Source organism: Grammomys surdaster, unplaced genomic scaffold, assembly GCF_004785775.1.
Source record: "Grammomys surdaster isolate TR1022 unplaced genomic scaffold, NIH_TR_1.0 125089, whole genome shotgun sequence".
Classification (NCBI taxonomy): Eukaryota; Metazoa; Chordata; class Mammalia; order Rodentia; family Muridae; genus Grammomys; species Grammomys surdaster.
Genome location: NW_021619993.1, coordinates 39,779 through 60,864, shown reverse-complemented (window position 1 = coordinate 60,864; position 21,086 = coordinate 39,779). Strand labels below are relative to the sequence as shown.

Below are 21,086 nucleotides of genomic sequence, written 5' to 3'. Positions count from 1 at the left end.
TACTGGAGAAAAACCCTACAGATGTGAAGAATGTGGCAAGGCCTTTAGTACTCGCTCAACACATTATAGACATCAGAAAAATCATACTGGAGAAAAACCATACAAGTGTGAAGAATGCGCCAAAGTATTTTCCTACCCTTCGTTGCTCAAGGTACATCAAAGAATTCATTCTGCAGAGAAATCTTACAAGTGTGAAGAATGTGGGAAACTATTTTACTGTCCTTTATTGCTTAAGAAGCATCAAATAATTCATTCCGCAGAGAAACCGTACAAGTGTGCGGAATGTGGCAAAACGTTTCACTATCCTTCATTGCTTAAGCGGCATCAAAGAATTCATGGTGGAAAGAAAGCCTGTAAGTGTAAAGACTGTGACAGGGCATTCTACTCTTCTGCATTGCTTAAACGACATGAAAGAATTCATTCGGAAGAAAATTCCTACAAGTGTGGAGAGTGTGGCAAAAGGTTTTATTCTTTTCCACACCTTCAGGATCACCAAAGATTTCATTCTGGGGAGAAACCATACAAGTGTGAAGAATGTGGGAAAGCCTTTTCCACTCTTTCATACCTTCCTTGGCACAAATTGCGACATTCTGGGGAGAAATCTTACAAATGTGAAAAATGTGGAAAACTGTTTTACTCTACTTTAGACCTTAAAAAGCACCAAAAAGTTCATGAATATAAGTGCGGGGAGTGTCACTGTTGCTTTCCTAATTACTCATCCCTTACTGCACACCAGAGAATTCATACTGGAGAGAAACCTCACGTATGTGAACAATGTGGGAAAGCCTTTTCTAGGCTCGATAGCCTCGGTCAGCACCAGATTGTTCATACTGGAGAGAAACCCTATAAATGTGAAAAATGTGGCAAATGTTTTTTCCGATCTTCGTCCCTGAAAAGACATCAAGGAATTCATTCTTAATAGAAATTTGACAAGTGATATGTGATTAAAAAATCTTGCTAAATATTCAGACCTTACGCAAGACAAATGAATCCATTGAGTAGAGAAGCCATGTGCATGTGAAGAATGGCGAGTGCTTTCACATGAATTCAATGCTTTCTACCGTCAGTAACACTCATTCTGCAGAGGAAGTTACCCAACTCTGAAGAGAGTGACAGGCTTCTAGTGTTTCTTCATATTCGAAACAACATTGGTCTTCATCCTAGACATGGATGCTATCATGTGAAGGATGTGGTGAAGGTTTTAGTTGTCATTCAGTCCTGGTTCACCCTCAGTAATGCACTCCTGAGGGGAAACCCTATTCCTGTGCAGAAAAAGGACAAAGGCTTAGCTATTCCTTATCTCTACGTAAGCATGAAAGCCCAGTATTATCTGAATGCGTGCTTTCATGGATCAGAGTGCCTTATGAGCAGGTCTGGGGCGTTTTCTGGATTGTTAACTTATGTTGTAAAGTCCAGCCAGGACAAGCAGTGCCACCCTGGGGAAGTGTTCTTGGGTTACATAAGAATTTTGGGTGAGCAGGAGACTAAGTAACATGCCATGAAGCGTGGTTTCTACTTCACTATTGCCCTGGAAGAGAAACAGTGACCTTTGTGCTGAAATAAAATATGTCCTCCTCAAAGTTGTTTTTTTGGTCATGCCGTTCATGACACCAACAAATCAACGTAGGAAAGCATCGGAGACATTTCCCTCCCCTCCACACCTCTGCTGCCATCAGGCTCCACCCTAGAGGCAGTGCCACAAAGCCTTTAGATGTGTTCAGCCCCTACAGGACACCAGAGCTTGTATGCTGCAGCAAAGTCTTATTGATACCAAGAGTACAACAAAGAATTCTGTTTCCCTTATTTAACACCAAAATTTCATACTATAGATGAACTTTGTAAAGACTGTAGCTACTAATCCCAGCACTTGGGAGGCAGAGGCAGGTGGATTTCTGAGTTCGAGGCCAGCCTGGTCTACAGAGTGAGTTTCAGGACAGCCTGGGCTATACAGAGAAACTGTCTCGAAAAACAAAACAAAACAAAAACAAACAAACAAAAAAGACTGTAGCTACATGTTGAAAGGTTGTTCCAAACTCAGTGAAAAGTGTAGGCATGGATGAAAGTAAGATACTAATTCATAATAGAAGCTGTTTATTCTATTCTTCATACCTTAACATCAGAAGAACATTTTAGGAAATCCTACAAATTAAATAGTATGACAAAGCCTTAACTAAGTTCACTCCCTAGGGTGTGTATTGAATTCATGATGATTTCATGCTGTAGACAAACCTACCTACATACCACGAGTCTGGCAGGATCCTTTTCTAGTATACACACTATAGCAATAGTGTAGCAATGTCTGTTCTTACAACTTACTTAGTAATGGGTATTATGGAAGTATAGCACACATGTATTAACGCAGAGTGTGGATAAACACGAGGCATTGTTTACAAACGATCTGACGTGTTCGATATGACTGAAAGAAGTCATTACAGACATCAGAATCCTACAGGCCACTCAAGCCTGAAGATAACAATCTGTTCTATAACCAAGTAAGTGCATGGCCGAGGATATTGGAGATACAGGAGCATGGGGCCAGGACGGTCTGCTGAAGAATCAGAAAAAAAAAAAAAAGAGGGGCTGAGATAAGACAGAGGAATGAGTCCTGCTGGCAGAGCCAGATGGCGGGGTTCCCTGTGCCATTCGAAGTCAACTGATTTTCATCAGAGGCCCCCACATGTCAAAGTGGAGCTGTTAGATAGTTTGTGTTTGTCATACTGAATCCTTGGTCTGGTCACTCCTTGTGTTCTGATTATTCTGTTTTGGAATGGGCATATTCTATGTTGCTATCTGTTGGGAGCATGTAGCTAGATATTTATTTTGGAGGGGGCCAGAATGATTGGCATGAGCCTTGGATGAAATATGGATTGTGATCTTTTCAACTCATGAAATTGCTAAATGCCTTATGCCCTTTGAAAGCTGGGCTCTAGTTGACTTAGGAGACGGGTATGAGACTTGGCACTCATAAGGAATGTTATGATTTAAAGTGAAACAGCTGGAGCCAGCAAAATGGATCAGTGGGTTAAGTGTACTTTGCAACAATCCAGATGACTGGAAAATTTCCTCCAGTGCCCATATAACAGAGAAGGAAGAAACCCACTTCTGAAAGTTGCCTTTTGACCACCATGTATGGGCCCACACTGACAGACACATGTACATGCACAGATAATGAACTTAAAACCTGTCTTCAAGGTGTGTTTGCATTCAAGTAACGAGGGGCGGAGAAGGGATCTTTATCTTAGACGCCAATAGATGAAATCTAGAATCACGTCGCAGACAAGCCTCAGGTCATGCCTTTGAAGGGTTTCTCTTGATTAGTTTAACTGGGGTCAGAAGCCTTGTTGAAAGTGGGCGGACAGGCAGGTCCTATTTCTTGGTTAGGATCCTTGGTTGTATAAGAAGGAAATCATGAACTGAAGGTAGCCATTACTCAGCCATCTCCATCTGCTTCTTGACTGGAGGTGACGTGAGCAGCTGCTTCAAGTGTTTGCTGCCTTAACTTCATCACCATGGTGGATAGTAACTTTCAGCCACAGCCAGATTAAACGCTTTTTCCTGTTAGTTGCCTTTGTCAGGTATTTTATGAGAGCGACAGGGTAAGTTACTTAGACTGCATGCCAAGCAAAAGTACCACTCTGACATTGACACATATGCAGCAGTACTTCCTACCCTAATCCCCTGAAAAGGGTTACCTTTCTCCTTAGACATGAAACCCCTCCTGCACATACCCCTCCCCCCAATACACACAGTTACCACTGGCATAGCATCAGTATAATCTCTGTACAAATGATTGTCCTTTTCCTTTTTTAGCAAATACTTGAATGCTGTATGTAGTTTGAATGTATGTGCACTTGTGCCTGTGTTGTTCGTTATGAGGCTTCTTCATCTTGGTTGTCCCCATGGCCTGCCTTGGAATCAACTGAAACCCAAGCTTCTGCGAACCCTTATAAAGTGATTTTCTCTTTCTCTTTCTTTCTTTCTTTCTTTCTTTCTTTCTTTCTTTCTTTCTTTCTTTCTTTCTTTCTTTCTCTCTTTCTCTCTTTCTCTCTCTTTCTCTCTTTCTTTCTTTCTTTCTTCCTTCTTTTTTTATCTCAACCTGTTTCTTTAATAACTTCTGTGGAAATCTTTAAAATAAGACATTGTATATCAAAATGAAGTGATATCATTGTTTAAGGGAGGTATGGAGTAGAGTTAAAATGTCCAACCCTGTGACAGAAAACTCAAAATTATTTTTGCTGTAGAAATCATTGATAATTGCAAAACTAAATATACCCTAAAATCTCAACATAATAACAACAGCAGCAGTAAAATGTAAAAACAAACAAATAAAACCTACCTTAATGCAAAGAATAACAAGAATTTTGCATCTAACCTTAAGGCCACCTGGAGCAAGTGAACTCTTACATTCCAAATAAGCTACCTTCTACAAAGTACTCCAGGCAACTAAAGAATGCTAAGAGCAGGAGAAATAGGTCTTTTCCAGGGTAGAGCACACCAATTGTTCACCAAGTGGCCAGCCCTGAGAATATATGTGCAAGTAATTTTATACCGATCAAGCAGGTTATATTTAGAAGTATATTTGTAGATACATATATTCATGAAACAAAAATTAATGAAAAGAGAGGCCTTGGATTTGAAAGAGAGCAAAGAGGCATTTATGGGAGGGTTTAGCAGGAGTAGAGGAGGAGATATGATGTGCTTATATTATAATCTAAAAGAAAAGACATGAAGTCATGGACCTTAAACAAGCTGACCAGCTTTGTGAAACAGCAGATAGATAATTTGGTAGCAGAACCTATTCAGATACATTATCATAAGTTAGCTATGGAGGACCATGAGACTCAAGATGAGGTTGTTACTCTATCCAGAGTGTTCCCCAAACCCATCTCCACCCAACCTAAAAGAGGGGACTTCCACCCCTAGACCAAGCAGAGAGGGGCCACCCAGAACCCCCTCTGTCAGGCGATCTGAATTCTTGCTTAGGCTGTGAGGCTAAGCACTGCAAGGGAATATAAATAAAAGTTAAAAATATCTCTGGGTTCCCTGAGGGACAAGCCTGACTGCATAGGGGTTGATGTCAAAAGTATTCCCTCTCCAGGAAAAAGACATCGGGATGGGTATGGTCCTCAGGCCTCACTGGACAACGACAGGAGGACTGGAGCCATAAAGTGATTTTTTTAATCATACTGAAAAGGAGTACAACCCTAAAGCGGGGCCATACTTCTTTGTTGATAATATACATAAAAGGATACTGAAGGAAGGATTTTTGCTTTCCCACTGCTTGCCCTAACTCTCCATCCGCTTGTTGCCGCCTTTATTAAATCCAAAATATTCTAGATTCCATCATAGACTAAAAACCAGTGACTCTTCAAGTATCCAGAACTCTTCAGCACCGGATTGGAACTGCAGAGATATTTAGCCTCTTGTACTGAATAGTTGCTAGGCTCTTTCAGTTTTCATAGTGAAACCACCACTGTTGGACTACCTGGACTATATCCTGTAAGCCAGTTTAATGAATTCTTCTAACTAGATACATTCTACTTTCTATTCCTTCAGAGAACCCTACAGCAGTTGCTGTAGGATACTTTTTGCATTTTCAATGTTAAAGTAATATCATCTAGCTGGGATCCTTTGTGTGTTTGCAGGATGAGAGGCATAAGTGTAATTTCACTCATCTCCCAGGGCATATCCAGTTTTGACAACAATATTTGTTGAAAAGCTATCAGGTCCAGTACTTGGTTTTTATACTTTTGTCAAAATTAGCATGTCCATTGCATTAGCATTTTCCCTTGGGTTTTATTTTACAGTGCACGATCTGCACTTTTTTTCTTTTATGAATTTCATGCAGTCCTCACTATAGCTTTGTAGCAGAGCTTGAGGTCAGCTGAGCTATATCTGACTGTCCTCTCTCGATAGTTGCTTTTGTTATCTCCCTTTTATGTTACATTGTATTTTTTCCTAGTTCTATGACGACTAATAGGCAAAGTCAGTAACAAGAGCGAGGCTATTGACCAGTGTATTTATGAGTATTAAACAGTGTATAAAACACTTAGAGAAATTAAAATTGCAAACTAGATTGCCAGGGGCAGTAAATGAACTAATATGGAAAACTACTGGTCACACAAACCTTAAGACATGGTTTTGAACACAAGAATATATGTAAATGTGAAAGATGAGTTGAGGTCTAAGGAGTGTTTAAGCAAACGAGTCAGATCCTGACGAAGCTAAATCATTGAGTACCACTTTTGTGCTTCAGATTATTCAGAGACTCTTACAGACTTCTGTTCATCAGGTCCATATAAAGGCCAAGTTCCAAAGTGAGGTATAGTAATTAAGATAAGTATTTCTTAAGCCGGGCAGTGGTGGCACACGCCTTTAATCCCAGCACTTGGAAGGCAGAGGCAAGCGGATTTCTGAGATCGAGGCCAGCCTGGTCTACAGAGTGAGTTCCAGGACAGCCAGGGCTATACAGAGAAACTCTGTCTTGAAAAACCAAAAACAAAAAAAAACAAAACAAAAAAAAAACAAAAAACAAACAAAAAAAAACCTGAGACTCACTAAAACTAACTTTCTTACATGTAGCAATAATTTTCAACTCCAATAATCCCATACAAAAGCCATACAATCCAGTTATTATATTTACAAGCAATCCAGTTATTGCAATTTATAAGCAATGGGCAGCTCTATCACTAACTTATTCCTCAGCTATAAGACCCTTGGTTATTTATAGTTTCTCCAGGCTACATGGTTCCGCTCCATCTTTGCTGCTTCCTCCTGGCCTCTCTCCCTCCCTTCTCTCCAAGACCTCCTGCCCCACCTTTCCTCTCCACTGCCCAATCACAGGCTCTTGCCTTTATTGACCAATAAATGGGGAGAAGATTCACATGGAGATCACCTGAGTACTTCCGGGGGCTACCCCTCTTGAGGAAGCCGAATTAACATCAACAACATCAAATTCTAAGAACATCAGGACAACCCTCAACACTTATATGAGCTAATGGTTGAAAATATGACAAAAGATCTGAGATGGATCTGGGAGATCTTTACTAATGAACAACAGAGAGGAGGGCTTTAAAATTGTTCGATGATTTAAATAGTCTGTTTCTCTTGACTAACCTCTGACATGAATAGGCTCCAATACTCACACGAAAACTACTTCCTACAGTGGCCTCTGACCTGTGTATGTCTTGTAGCTGAGTTTTAGAAGAGCCATTGCACACAGCATTCACTCCAGAGCGATGATTCTTAGGCTTGCTGTGATCTCCTGTGAAAAATCCGTGAGAGTTATTTAAGATGCATGGGATTATTTTCTTTGGGAATTTCAAAAGCTTAGCATAACCTCAGATATATATATATCCTGGCAAACACGACATATTGGCTGTCGGTCCATCAGAAGCTGATTCTCCTGCTGCTTTTGCTAAAGCTTATCACATCCTTCAGTGTCTCTTTTACCATCTTGGTAACTCAGTACACTGACAAATATTCACTCAGGGTGTCTGTTGGGAGCCGACTCTTAGCGGAAAGCGGCTGTCATCTTTACAGCCATCTCGAGCCATATACCCTGACAAGAGACTTATTTTCAACAGCCCGCAACAGCTGAGCACACTCTGATAAACATCTTGTTACACTGTTTAGTGCCCCCAGCTGCAAGGAGCACTTGTATCCATGGCTACAAGGCACGTGACATAGTGCCTTCGGTTGAGCTTGTCCACGAGGGCAAGTCACGTGGTAAAGGGTATACATACCCAGGATTTCCTTTCAGTGAAAGAGACTTGACCAGACTCTGTCTTGTCTCTATCTTTTGCGTCTCTCGCCCCTCCTCACTCTCTCTCTTGCTAGACCCTGAGCTGCAGACCGGAGCAGCAGAACCCGCCCGTTACAAAGTAGCAGAACGGGCGGTTACAAAGGAAAGGGCGTTACAGGTGTCAATACAGGAGAATAAGGCTCATTTAAGTATGTGCAGTACTGGATATTAAGCCAAAGCCTTGTGGCAGTTCCTCAAATAGCTGTAAATTTCATCGGAAATGAAGTAATTATGAACTTTGCCATTAAAATCCTCTTCCCCTTAAGCTGGGCCACAGGAACTGGGGAAAGCAGCATCTTGCATAATCATTCGGCTCATAAGAACTAGACACAGTTCGTGGTCTCCATGCTTCCTAACTAAGTGACACTACATTGCAGACAGACATCAGGGCAGAAATCCAGGACCATTAAGAAGTACAACTCGCTCTCCCTGGACTCCAGTTATCCCATCGCATAGGCTTGTGGGAAATGTAGTCCGTAACCCGGTGACGTCACAGATCGGTAGTTTGGTAAACAAGAGTTCTGCTTTTGGTAAGCATGTGCGGCTCTTATCCAAAGCTGGGCCAGACTCTGGTCCGGTTAGGCTTTCCCGTTGGATCTCTGACATGGAGGTTGGTCCAGGGTTCAGTCACCCAAGGGGCTGTGCGGGGTGCGTAGATCCGGAGGGAACACGCACGGGTCGAATGGGGGCCGGGAGGAGCTGATTTGGAGGAGGCTCCTGGTCAGGGCTGGGGAGAGGGCGATGCGGGTGGTGGTGGGAGTCACCTCTGTTAGACTGACAGAATTCAGGGAATGGAGAAGCTTGTAAGGACCGGGACTGCCTGGGCAGTGTTGGTTGGGTGAAGGTCTTTGCCTGGACGTGGTGATGCTGGGCGTTCACTTTCCAGCTTGCTGGTGGAAGCGTTTGCTCATTAGCTGGGTCACTCTCACGTGGATGTTACTGGATTTCTCAGTATGTTTAGTCAAGAGGAGATCTGTCCTTTCTGTACTGTATGGCTGTCTGTTACACGGAGTTCAGGACCACTGAGAAAGATCACCAAACAAAACTAGGAATTAAAAGGTAAAAAACAAACCAACCAACAAAATGAAACTGCTTTATTTAGAGCCACAGTCTCCTTTGCCAGTTTGAGAACTGCTGCAAAAGGGTAGACAGGGGTTGGAATTCTTCAAGTCACAAAACACAGTTGACTCAACTCGGAGTTTTCTGCTTCATATTTTTTGTTTGTTTTCTGAGCAAGCAGCAGTTAAGAGAGATTACAGAAGGAGAATGCACATCCGGTTGCTGTTGTTTGCTGTTTGTTTTTGTGGCTGTGTTGTACAACGCTCAGTTGGAAACGGAACTGGTTTTAAATCATTGCACATGGAATTACTCTTGTCTTGCTTTAAGGTGACAGAACTAGCTAGGTTCCAGGATCAGAGTCCTGAAGGGGACATTGGTGTCCGTGATGTTTATTCCACTTTCTTTGAAATGAATTGTGGATTTAAAGAAGATTCACTTGGAATCTTTTTTGTAGACTGTTTTGTTCCACACTTGAAAGTAGCTGGACACCCATGTTTGCTAAAAGAATATTGAGCTGTTTCTCAATGGAGGATTAATTAAAATCTCCATAAGAAAAACAGATAAAACTTTGCCTCAAGGGTTGTAACCTTAGAAGCTGTGAAGCATGAGACTGTAAACCTGTCACAGGGTGTTAACAGAGGACAGCAGCCGTGCCTCACTGTAAGATTGCACACATGTTGCCTTTTCAATTGGCTGAGCCTTGGTCAATCTCTTCTCTAAATCTACAGTTCTGATTTATGGATTTTGTGTACATACTGGCTGTCCAGAATGACTAACCTACTGCTGAAACAAACGTCTGTGTTCCCTAGTAAATTCTCTGTGCTTCGGGATACCATGGCCTCTCCAGTCTCTCCTTAGTCTCTGAGAGACTAAGTCTGGCCCTGCTGTGAACAAAATTTTTTTCTTTCAACACCTCAATGTGAACTTCCTGTTTTCAAATTCATAACAAAAAGTCTACGACTGTGAGATGAATCCTCACACTAACGCTCCCAGAGGGAGGCAGAACAATGCCATCACAGAATGCTCTGAGCTTTGTATTGACTGTCCCAGCAAGGATGATCTTACAGTGCTGAGCTGAAAATAATAGAAACCGTCAGCTCTCCCTGTTCCATCAGAGACGGTGACATGGAGAATCCCAAACCCTTTCAGGATGGAGACATGAGTTGTCGTGAGGACAGATGTGGGCTTAGGGATTTTAGTGAGGGGTCTTGAAGGTCTGTGGAGGGGACACAGCTCTGCTCACCTGACAGGCTGTGTGCATTGCTCTCCATTCTCAGCCTTGTCTTCCAGGCTTCTGTATAGTCTGGGATTTCTGGTCAACCAACTATTGCTGAATGTGGCGGGCAGATTCTGTGATGTCCCTGTATAGTCTTATGAAGTGTTTCTCCAAGTACTTATGTTATAAACACTAAAAGATGGAGTTGAAGAGCTCTGGGCCACTCAGGGTCCTGTGATTGCCACATTGTAGCCTCCTAATCTCGTCTTCTTTGTGGTTTCATGTATTGCTACTTTTCAGTCAGACCAGAGTTTGTGAGCTGGAGACTGGCTCCTGACATTGAAGTCTATTGGTATTTATTTTATTATTAATTGTTTTGATAATTAACAGTGTGGCACTATTCATTGGTCTTTATTTCAGGAAATGCTGTCATTCAGGGACGTGGCCATTGACTTCTCTGCAGAAGAGAGAGAATGCCTGGAGCCTGCTCAGTGGAATCTGTACAGGGACGTGATGCTGGAGAACTACAGCAACCTTGTGTTCGTGGGTGAGCATTGCATCTATACTCAGTTCTTTTTCATTATCAACATGTAGCTTCATCCTTTGGTGTATTATCTCATTGAGCTTTCTATTATACCCTTTCTTTTAAGGAAACATTGGAGAGGTTGATACATAGTAAGAAACATCTTGCTGTTCTTTCTCTGTCTGTAACTCGTCTGTATTAGAAGTATATTTCCTTCCCTCTAGTGGGAACCTTAGAAACTTAATGAAAATATTTCACAATTCAGTTTTTTATGTTTTCCCTTTAAATGAAAATCAGACTCCGCAGATTATAAGGCCCCCCCCACAGTATTTTAATATACCTATAAGAAAACATATAAAGGATTAATTTTTTATAATTTCTTTTATTACATCATGTCTTTTCTTCTAAGCAGTATTCTAGAAGGAACCAGCCCATTCCCAGTAGAAGAACCACTCAAACTGTGTTGTTTCTCTTTCCTACAAACAGGTCTTGCTGTCGCTAAGCCATACTTGGTAACATTTCTGGAGCAAAACCAAGGATCTTCAGGTGTGAAAAGACAAGCATCAACCTCTAATCCTCCAGGTGTGTAGAAATGAGGCGGTCAGAGGACAGATGAGACATCCAAAGATACAAGTGGAGGCCAGGATCTACCATGAACACTGAGACATTCGTTTAGGTAGAAATTGTTTTTAAGGTATTGCCTTTAAAGTCTTCTGCTATCTTGAAAAGGCATCTCTGAGACACTTGTGATGGTTTAAGTGTCTAAGCTTTTTTTTTTCCCCCTCTTAGGGAGCTCTGCTCATAAGTAGACTGACCCAGGAAGAACTTTCCACCCTCAAGCGGCATTGGCCTTACTCTGTTTTGGCTTGAGAGAATTTTTATCACTGCTTCTATTTCCTTAGGGCATTTAGGTCTATTTAAACGATGTATATGATAACTTCAATGAGTGGTATCTATGAAGAAAGTTATGCGTTTATTTTGGATTTTCCAATTTTATGGAGTACAGGTGTTTGGAGTATGTTCTCTGGATTTCCTGGCTGTCTGGTGCTATGTCCTCCTTTAGTTTTCCTTTTGATTCTGTTAATTTCAATGTTCTCTCTTTGTCTTTTTCTTAGTTTGGATAAGGGTTTGCCCTTCTTGTTGATTTTCTCAAAGAACCAACTCTTTGTTTCATTGATTCTTTGTATTGTTTCTTTGTTTCTGTGTTACTGACTCCAGCCCTAAATTTGATTATTTCCCCCCCACCTACTCTTCTTGGGTGTTTCCTTCCATTTGTTCTAGAGCTTTCCTCTGTGCTGTTATGTTGCTAGTTTGAGATCTCTCCAGTTTCTTAACAAAGACACTTAGTGCTATGAGCTTTCTTCTTAGGACTGTTATTCCTTGTGTCCCCTGTAAGTTTGGGTGTGTTGTGCATTTATTTTCATTCAATTTTAGGAAGTCTTTCCATTTCTTTCTTAATTTCTGTGTTGACCCAGTAGTCATTCAGTAGAGGGTTTTCAGTTTCCGTGAGTTTGTAGGCTTTCTGCTGTTATTGAAATCCAGCTTTTCTCCATGGTGCTCTGGAAGGATACAGAGGCTGTTGCAGTTTTCTTAGATCTGTTGAGACTTGCTTTGTATCTGGGTATATGAGAGGTGAAAAGAAGGTATATTCTTTTGTGTTTGGGTGACATGTTCTTTGTATATATGTCAGGTACGTTTGATTCATAACGTCTGTTGGCTCCATTATCTCTCTGTTTTTGTCTGGATAACATGTCCATTGGTGAGAGTGGGGTACTGAAGTCTCCCACTATTAACACGTGAGGGTCCATGAGGGATTTAAGCTTCAGTATAGTTTATTTTGCTTATGTGGGTGCCCTTGGATTTGTGACAGAGATGTTGAGAATTGAGATGTCTTCCTGGTGGATTTTCCCTTTGATGTGTATGAAGTGTCCTTCCCCGAGTGTTTGGAATAATTTTGGTTGGAAGCCTATTTTTTTAGATATTAGAATAGCTACACCAGCTTGGTTTTTGGGTCCATTTGCTTGGAAACTCTTTTTCCAACACTCTACTCTGATATAATGTGTATCTTTGTTGTTGAGGTGTATTTTTTGTATGCAGCACAAGAATGGATTCTGGTTTTGCATCCATTCTCTGAGCCTGTGTCCCTTTACTGGGAATTAGGTCATTAATGTTGAGAGACATTAATGACCAATGATTGTTAGTTCCTGCTATTTTGTTGGTGGTGGAAAAGCTGGTGTGTGTGTGTGTGTGTGTGTGTGTTTGTGTGTGTTTGTGTGTGTGTGTTTTGCTTACCTTTTGGTTTCACTGATGTGAAATTATTTGTTACGATTTCATGCATTTATTCATCCCTCTTGGGGTGGAGTTTACCTTCTAGTGTCTTCTGTAGGACTAGATCTGTAAATAGATATTTGTTAAATTTGATCTTGTCATGGAATGTCTTGTTTTGTCCCTGTATGGTGATTGAAAGTTTTCCTGGATGTAGTTGACTGGGATGGCATCCATGGTCTCTCAGATACTCCAAGACATCATTCCAGGCATTTCTAATTTTAGAGCCTTCTTGGAGAAGTCAGGAGTGATTTTAATAGGTTTCCTGGTATATGTTACTTGGCCTTTTCCCGTTGCAGCTTTTAATAGTCTTTCTTTGTTCTGTATGTTTAATGTTTCGATTATTATGTGGCATGCGACATTCTTCTCTGGTCCAATCAATTTGTTGTTTTGTAAGTTCCTTGAACCTTTAAAGGCATCTCCTTCTTTAAGTTAGGAACATTATCTTCTATGATGTTGTTAGAAATATTTTCTAGGCCTTTGAGATGGTATTCTTCTCCTTCTTCTATTCCTATCTTTCTAAGGCCTTTGGTCTTTTCATGTTATCCTAGATTTTTTTCAATGCTTTGTGGTTTTTTTTCAGAAGTAACATTTTCTTTGACTTCTTCAATTGTATCTTCTACACCTGAGATTCTCTCTTGTATTCTGCTGGCAATGCTTGCATCTGTAGTTCCTGTTAACATGCCTAGATTTCCTATCTCCAGGATTCCCTCAGTTTGTGTTTTCTTTATTTCTTTGATTTTTGTTTTCAGGACTCGGAACAGTTTCATTCATTTCCTTCACCTGTTCATTTCCCCTCACCACCCCCCCCCCGCCCTGATTTCATTAAGAGGTGAATTCATTTCCTTCAGCTGTTTGTGTTTTCATGAATTTCTGTATGCAATTCACTACTTTCCTCTTTAAGGACCTCTGTCATTTTCATATAGATGGTTTAAAGTCTTTTGCTTGTGTTTCATCTGTGTTGGGATATTCAGGGCTTGCTGTAGTCTGGTTGCTGAGCTCTGGTGGTGACGTATTGCCTAGGCTGTTGTTTTGTCCTTACACTTCCATCTAGGCAACTGGGTTTGCCATAGTTATGAGTTTTGTTGCTGTATTCTGCATTTGTCTTACTTAATGGGTTTTTTTCTTCATGTTTCTATTTCCTCCGTGGACTTCTGGCCTGGTGGCCTGTGTTTATGGTGACAGGTGAGTCTACTGGTTCACTATGGTGCTTCCACTGGGGTTTTGAAACCCTGGGTGACCTCTAGGTTTGTGGATGCTGGCATGGTCTCTGGGGGTTCTAGAGTTTTACCTGGGGTTCCAGTTCCAGTTGTGTCCTCTGGTAGAGCAGTGGGCTTCTGTATGTTTTGTGGGCTGGGATATGGGATATGTGGGCTGGGATATTGTTCGATCAGCTGCTAGCTGGTCCAGCAAAGCTATGTGTGTACTCTGAGAAATGTTGGTGGTCTCTCGGCATGGTCTTATTTGGGGTTCTGGGTACCATCATGGACTGTGCAAAGCAGAGTCTTCTCCTGTAGTTGTCAACCCTACAATTTACATTTAAGAAGTCAAAAACTTTTATTTATAAAATTTTATAACATTATAAAATTTTAACCTGAAATTCCAAGTTATATCATAGCTAATAAAATGCATATTTGCAGAATGCAGTCATGGACAGTCACTGGCTAGTCCTATAGGCAGCGTTATGTCTACAATTAACATTAATTAAGCAGGACAGTGGCGGCTCACGCCTGCCTTTAATCTCAGCACTTGGGAGGCAGAGGTAGATGGATTTCTGAGTTCCAGGACAGCCTGGTCTACAGAGTGAGTTCCAGGACAGCCAGAACTACACAGAGAAACCCTGTTGAAAAACTAAAAAAAAAAAAAAAAAAAAAAGAGTTAAAAAGAAAGACGGGAACATGCATTCTCTTCTAAAGATCTGTTGTTTTTTTTTTTTTAACTTCCTTCTTGAGTATATAGGGCTATTGGCTTCTGGATATATTCAGTAAACTTTGAGTACAAATTAATTATACTGGGTGTCTCCATTGCTTGAGACTTTTAGGATGCAAGTGCAGAATCTGAAATCCTGCTCAGCATGGGAGAACCCATCCCGCTGTCTTGTGAATCAGGAGGAGTGATTCCTCTTCCCTGCACATAAAGAGATGAAGTTCCCGGTCTGGCTTACAGGTCAGAGGGAGACAGGAGCTTCAGAAGCTGGCAAGTCCTCTGCCCCATGCATCCTTATCCCGTGATGAAGCCAGCTTGCCCTTCTGTCCCATCAGAGGCAGATATGTAGTTGATCCTAGCAGTGTCCTGCCATGCAAGTGTAGTGTGTAGATTTAACCCTTTTCATTCAAGCATCCAATTTCAATAACCATTTTAAGTACACCTGATTTTGAGTATTTGTGGATATTAAGCAAACTTTAAGTTCAACTTCACTGTGTTGGAGATGCTTGCCTTATGCTTAACTTTGGCATGTGCAGAGCACTGTCTGATGGAAGGTGTGAATTTGTCTCTCCCTCCAATATTTTGTCTATAAATGAATTACATTTGTATTTATCATGAATACAAACACACTTCTGGTCATATTAAGGATAGATAATCATTGATAATGTGACTCACCCTTAATTACTTTGGTATAACACCTTACAATCAATTAGTGACTCTCATGGAATTATGATGTCATAAATGAAAGTAATTTACCTTTGTTAAAAATTCACAAAAAGATCATTCTTGTGATACCTCAACAGTAGTGGTTCTCAACCTTCATAATGCTATGACCCTTGAATACACTTCCTCATGTTGTAGTGAACTTAACCACAAAATTGTTTTCATTGCTCCTTCATAACTGTAAATTTGCCTGTCAGAGAGTCTTGGGAACCGTGAGGAGATGAGACCCAGGTGGCTTGCAACAAGCCCAGTGCAGGGGGGTTAGGGGTAGTGGGGAGGTGGGGGTGGTAATCTGGCTTAACTCTGAGTAAGCGCCAAGAGTAGGAATGTCTCCTAAGGGAGACTTGGGCACCATAAGGCCCTCTGTGACTAAGATCTCCCCCACTGTGGTACTTGGTGGAGGAGACAGCTTGCCTTGTCCAAACTGCTTCATTCATGGTGGATAAAGATGTGTGAATCTTACTTAGGGTTGAACGGAGATTAAATGCCTTTTTCAGAAAGAGATTCCTAGGAAGGGAAGCTCATTGACTAAACACTCAGGGCCGATGTAGATACATCATTAGCATGGAGAACTCTAGATTCTATGCTAAGTGACATGGTTGTCATGGTCCTCTTAGTAGGGTGTCCTCATCACGTGCTCCAGGACAGGGACCTCATTCTAACTCATGCTGTTCTCAATTATGAGTTTGACTGGGGTTCTGAACTAGCTACTACTTTACCAGTTCTTCTGTGTAATGACACAGTCCACTGCCCTACAGTTTGCGTTAGTGGGTCATCTCATCATACTGCTTTGTGAATTATAAAAATATCTTCTACATTTTTTTTTCCTGTGACCTACTCAATAATAAGGATTTAAATGGAGAATGAATTTTGCTTTTGTTTTGATGATGGCCCAATTCCACAGTCACAGTTGGCTTTCTCTTTTCCACACTACTCTACTTTACACCTTCATGGACGTCAGCGATCTCGTATTTGTATTGTTTAATAGGCTTTATTGGTGTTACTAAAATCACCTGACAACTTACTTAGCTATTTAATTTTCAAAAATATGACATTATGTCTATGTTTTATTCAGTTCTGCAGATTCCAGTAGAAGGATAGATTAGATCACCTACTACATTTTTTTTTACTTATATTCAGCCTAGACTCAAGTAGATTTTCATTTATGGTTAAATATGTGTGACTAAAGCTCCCTACTTTAAAGATAAACATTGTAAGAATGATGACTGTTTCTTAGCTTTTGTTCATATATCAACTCTTGTTCAACAGGAACAACAAGCAATGAATTTAACAATCACAGCGAGGCCATTGATCACAGCTCTCTAAGTATTCAATGCCAGAGGATTCACACAGGAGAGGAACCTCACTACTTTGAAGAATGTGGTAAGGCCCTTAGTTCTCAGGCAACACTTTCTATACGCCACAGACGTTATATTGGAGACAAACCCTACAAGTGTAAAGAATGTCATAAGACACTTAGCAGTCGTTCATCGCTTTTGATACACCAGAAATACCATACTGATGAGAAAACTTACAAGTGTGAAAAGTGTGGCAAACAGTTTTTGCGTTCTTCACATCTTCAGCATCATCAAAAAATTCATACTGGAGAGAAGCCATACAAATGTGAGGAATGTCACAAAGCCTTTCTTCATCACTCATATCTTAGGAAACACCAGGCAGTTCATACTGGAGAGAAACCCTACAAGTGTGAAGAATGTGGAAATTCATTTTACTATCCGGCAATGCTGAAGCAACATCAAAGAATTCATTCTGGAGAGAAACCTGACAAGTGTGAAGAGTGTGGAAAAGTCTTTTCTTCTGCTTTCTTCCTTAACCAACATAAAGGAATTGATTCCAGAGAGAAAAGGTACAAGTGTCAAGAATGTGGCAAATCTTTTTGCTATCGTTCATATCTTAGGGAACATTACAGAAGGCATTCTGGAGAGTATCCCTACAAGTGTGAAGAATGTGGCAAAGGGTTTTCCCGTTCTTCAAAGCTTCAGGAACATCAAACAATTCATACTGGAGTCAAACCATACAATTGTGAAGAATGTGGCAAATGTTTTTCATCTCTTACATCCCTTAAAAGACATCAGATCATCCATTCTGAAGACACTCCCCATGAGTGTGTAGAATGTGGCAAAAGGTTTTCTAGTTCTTCCCGCCTTCAGGAGCATCAAAAAGTTCATACTGAAGAGAAACCATACAAATGTGAGGAGTGTCACAAAGCCTTTCTTTATCACTCGTTTCTTAGGAGACACCAGGCAGTTCATACTAGAGAGAAACCTTACAAGTGTGAGGAGTGTGGGAAATGTTATACCTCTTTTACGTCCCTGAAAAGACATCAAACAATCCATTCTGTAGATACTCCCCATGAGTGGGTATAATGTTGCAAAAGATTTGCTTCTACATGCCTTTAAGTACATCAAAAAATCATACTGAAGAGAAACCATACAAAGGAGAAGACTGTCACAGAGTTTTTATCACTCATTTCTTAGGAGACATCAGGCAGTTCACACCAGAGAGAAACCCTTCAGTGAAGAGTGTGGCAGATGGTTTTCATTTTCTTCAGTCCTTAGTTAACATCAGTTAATTCATTGTGAAGACAGTCCCTACACGTGTGGGGAATGTGGCAGAGCCTTGTCTACAGTGTCTACCCTTAAGAAACACAAGTTTGTTTATTCTCTAGAGAAACTGTCGAAGTAGGAACAGTGTGGGAAAGCCTTGTCTTCTAATTCTTCCCTGATTTAAGGTTAAGTCATTTAAATCAGTGAGTGTTTTAAGGTGACATCACACTGCAGTGAAATGTTACCAGTGGGAAGAATGTAGGAAAAAGCTCTACTTCACAACTGAAGAAACAGAAGGCAATACAGTGTCAAGAGAAAGCATAGAAACATGCTGGGTGGGGAAGAGCCTTTTCCATTGACTGTTACCAGTACAAAGTGGTTCACCACAAATGTGGGCAGTGTGGCAAAATGTTTTATTCTAGAACTTAAATTCCAAAATACTCATACTGGAGACAAAGCATACAAGTGTGAAGAGTGTCTCCTTGTATCACCTTATCACACTAAGTTAATTATTTGAAATGTTAAGTATCTAATATTCACGAGCACAAACGTTAAGAATATGGTCAGGTGACAGTATAAACATATCTTTGATGTAATCTCCTCACTACTCTCTAAACCAGTGGGTTTGGAAAATACCTTGATTGATAAATGTCTTTCTTCTGCAACTGTCAGTGTACCATGAAACGGTTATAAATCGTTTGGGTGACCTGAATCTGAGTACTGGGCCATGGTTACTTACTGTTGATTGCCCAGTGAGGACACCCGCGCACCTGTGACAATGTCTCTCATTGGTTTTGTAGGAAGCTCCATAGACTCACCAAGTTTGACTTGGATGAAATGACCTGCATTGGTCACAACCTGCCTGAGGTGAATGAGAATTAGTGTTTGTCTCCCCAGTAAACCCCTAAAGAAGAGACAGTCAGTTGTGTTTGGTTCCAGAATAAAGAATCTCTGATCTGCTTTAAGTTCAGAAAGCATTTATTGTTTGCATGCATGTGCGTGTGCATGTGTGTGTGTGTGTGTGTGTGTGTGTGTGTGTCTTCATCATTGTCATAGCAAACTCTCATACTGTAATAAGGCCAAAAGCCAAATGCACTCACTGAGCAGAGATGATAGATTTGATTATTGTTGGGACCTAGGTAAAATATCAAAGCCTAGATGGAATGTTAAGGCCTGGTAATATGTTAAGAGTTACGTAATGTATCATAGGGAAACTTTATCATATGTTTCTGCTGTTACTAGGAAACTTTCTAACATGCAATTGATGAAATATTCTGTTATATTCTCTGCCTTTGGAAACTAATGGCTATAGAAATCTGTAGAACTTTTTATGTAGTTTTCCACAATAAGCTTGGATCCGAACCAACCATCCAACAGTACTTCCTGTGCCTCTTTATACACTTTTGTGGTATAAGATGCTCCTGGGATGGACCTCAATGTAAGAGACATAAAAACTATTTAAAATAAGCCTTCTATTTTGAATCATACTTGAGGAACATTTAAGTTCCCAAGACCTCCCTGGAAACTGACATCTTACTTGGCAGAAGGAGACATGTATGTGGATAACTGACATCCTGGTTGCCCAGTTAAGACATGAATGTTAGACAAGTCCTGGTAGATGAGTTAAGGCTTGAGTGTTAGACCAGGTAAGCCCCTGACACAGTGGAATACCTCAACCAATGGGAACAGGATAAGTGCACAACAAAGACATGTTCCTTAGGAAATGCCCTTATCCCTAAATCCTGATGGTGATTGGCACAGATGTTTGTGGTTTTCAGGCTTAAAGTCTCTGTAACCTCTAAACTCAGTGTCATGGTTCATTTCCCAAATCTAGACTGTAGCCTTGGACAATCAGTCTTGGGGTATATGCACAATAAACATCCCCTGTCTAATTGCTATTGGTGTTCGTGTGGTTTGTGAGGTGATTTCTGGACCTCAACATTATCAGATGCCGGATTAAGAAGTATGAAGTGTTGCTTTCTTTCTGCCATCTTCCCTCGCCATCACCATGGTGCGAATGAATGTTCTGGCAGATGCTCTCAAGAGCATCAACAACGCCGAAAAGCGAGGCAAACGCCAGGTCCTCATCAGGCCGTGTTCTAAAGTCATCGTTCGGTTCTTAACTGTGATGATGAAGCATGGTTACATCGGTGAATTCGAGATTATTGATGATCACAGAGCTGGAAAGATAGTGGTGAACCTCACTGGCAGGTTGAACAAGTGTGGAGTTATAAGCCCTAGATTTGATGTTCAACTCAAAGACCTAGAAAAATGGCAGAACAATCTGCTCCCATCACGCCAGTTTGGTTTCATTGTGCTGACAACTTCTGCTGGCATCATGGACCATGAAGAGGCAAGACGAAAACATACTGGAGGGAAAATCCTGGGATTCTTTTTTTAAATGTAAAGCATAAAAAAAAAGCCTTCGTGGACTGTGAAAAAAAAAAAAAGAAGTATGAAGTGTTGCATATGCAGCTCTTAAGTCTTGATATGAATTCCCAAGAATCTCTCAAACTTTCTCACGTGGGTTTGTTCACTTGCCAGTAATGAAATAAAGACAGAGTTCTCATTTTGTGAAATGTGGCTGTAAAATCCAGTGGTGCTAATATGGGATATTCTTCTATATTGGGTGACTTTAAAGCTCATGGGGCTTTCTATACATTGGTGTGAAGTAATAAATATTCTTACCCAGCTATGAACCTTGGGAGTATAATCAGGAAGATGTACCTCCGGGTGCAATGGTGCCTAGTTATTGTAGTAACCAGTCATCTTCTAATTGGATTTAAAGCTCAGCCCACAGGCTGTAACTAATACCTGGTGGTGTTAATGTGGTGATGAACCTGCTATCCTGATAAGTGGGCATGGTAACCAAATGAACCCAAGTGCTTTTAGCTTATTTACTTTTTTCTTTTTCTACCCAAAGATTCAGGCACCTCTCAAAAT

General features: G+C 40.8%; 3 protein-coding genes across 6 annotated transcripts in view; all 3 read left to right on the top strand.

Moving 5' to 3' along the window:
* The window catches only part of LOC114636957 (putative zinc finger protein 66), a 37,938-nt gene extending 36,358 nt beyond the window's left edge, over positions 1-1,580 (top strand). Inside the window, 1 exon segment of the mRNA XM_028785053.1 lies at positions 1-1,580. This exon segment is cut by the window's left edge and continues 163 nt beyond it. Coding sequence (XP_028640886.1) covers positions 1-919 — 919 coding nt within the window. The 3' untranslated portion in view covers positions 920-1,580.
* LOC114636954 (zinc finger protein 58-like) overlaps positions 1-20,039 on the top strand; it is a 22,131-nt gene extending 2,092 nt beyond the window's left edge. The window contains exons 1-4 of one of the 4 annotated variants that reach the window (XM_028785048.1): positions 8,277-8,334; positions 10,500-10,626; positions 11,089-11,184; positions 16,846-20,039. In XM_028785048.1, the coding sequence (XP_028640881.1) occupies positions 10,503-10,626; positions 11,089-11,184; positions 16,846-17,963 (1,338 nt within the window). In that variant the 5' untranslated portion in view covers positions 8,277-8,334; positions 10,500-10,502 and the 3' untranslated portion in view covers positions 17,964-20,039. Of the gene's footprint in view, positions 1-8,276; positions 8,453-10,499; positions 10,627-11,088; positions 11,185-16,845 lie in introns of those variants that run through there. The other 3 variants (XM_028785047.1, XM_028785049.1, XM_028785050.1) reach the window with 3 other exon arrangements.
* Positions 20,040-20,135: 96 nt separating this feature from the next.
* On the top strand, positions 20,136-20,575 carry LOC114636956 (40S ribosomal protein S15a). The gene has a single exon (XM_028785052.1). The coding sequence runs from the start codon at positions 20,152-20,154 to the stop codon at positions 20,542-20,544; it is 393 nt and encodes a 130-aa protein (XP_028640885.1). The 5' UTR covers positions 20,136-20,151; the 3' UTR covers positions 20,545-20,575.
* The last annotated feature ends 511 nt before the right edge of the window (positions 20,576-21,086 follow it).

Bases quoted from the DNA above. Each gene is read 5' to 3' on its own strand.
- LOC114636956 (XM_028785052.1), top strand. From the start codon at position 20,152: ATGGTGCGAATGAATGTTCTGGCAGATGCTCTCAAGAGCATCAACAAC.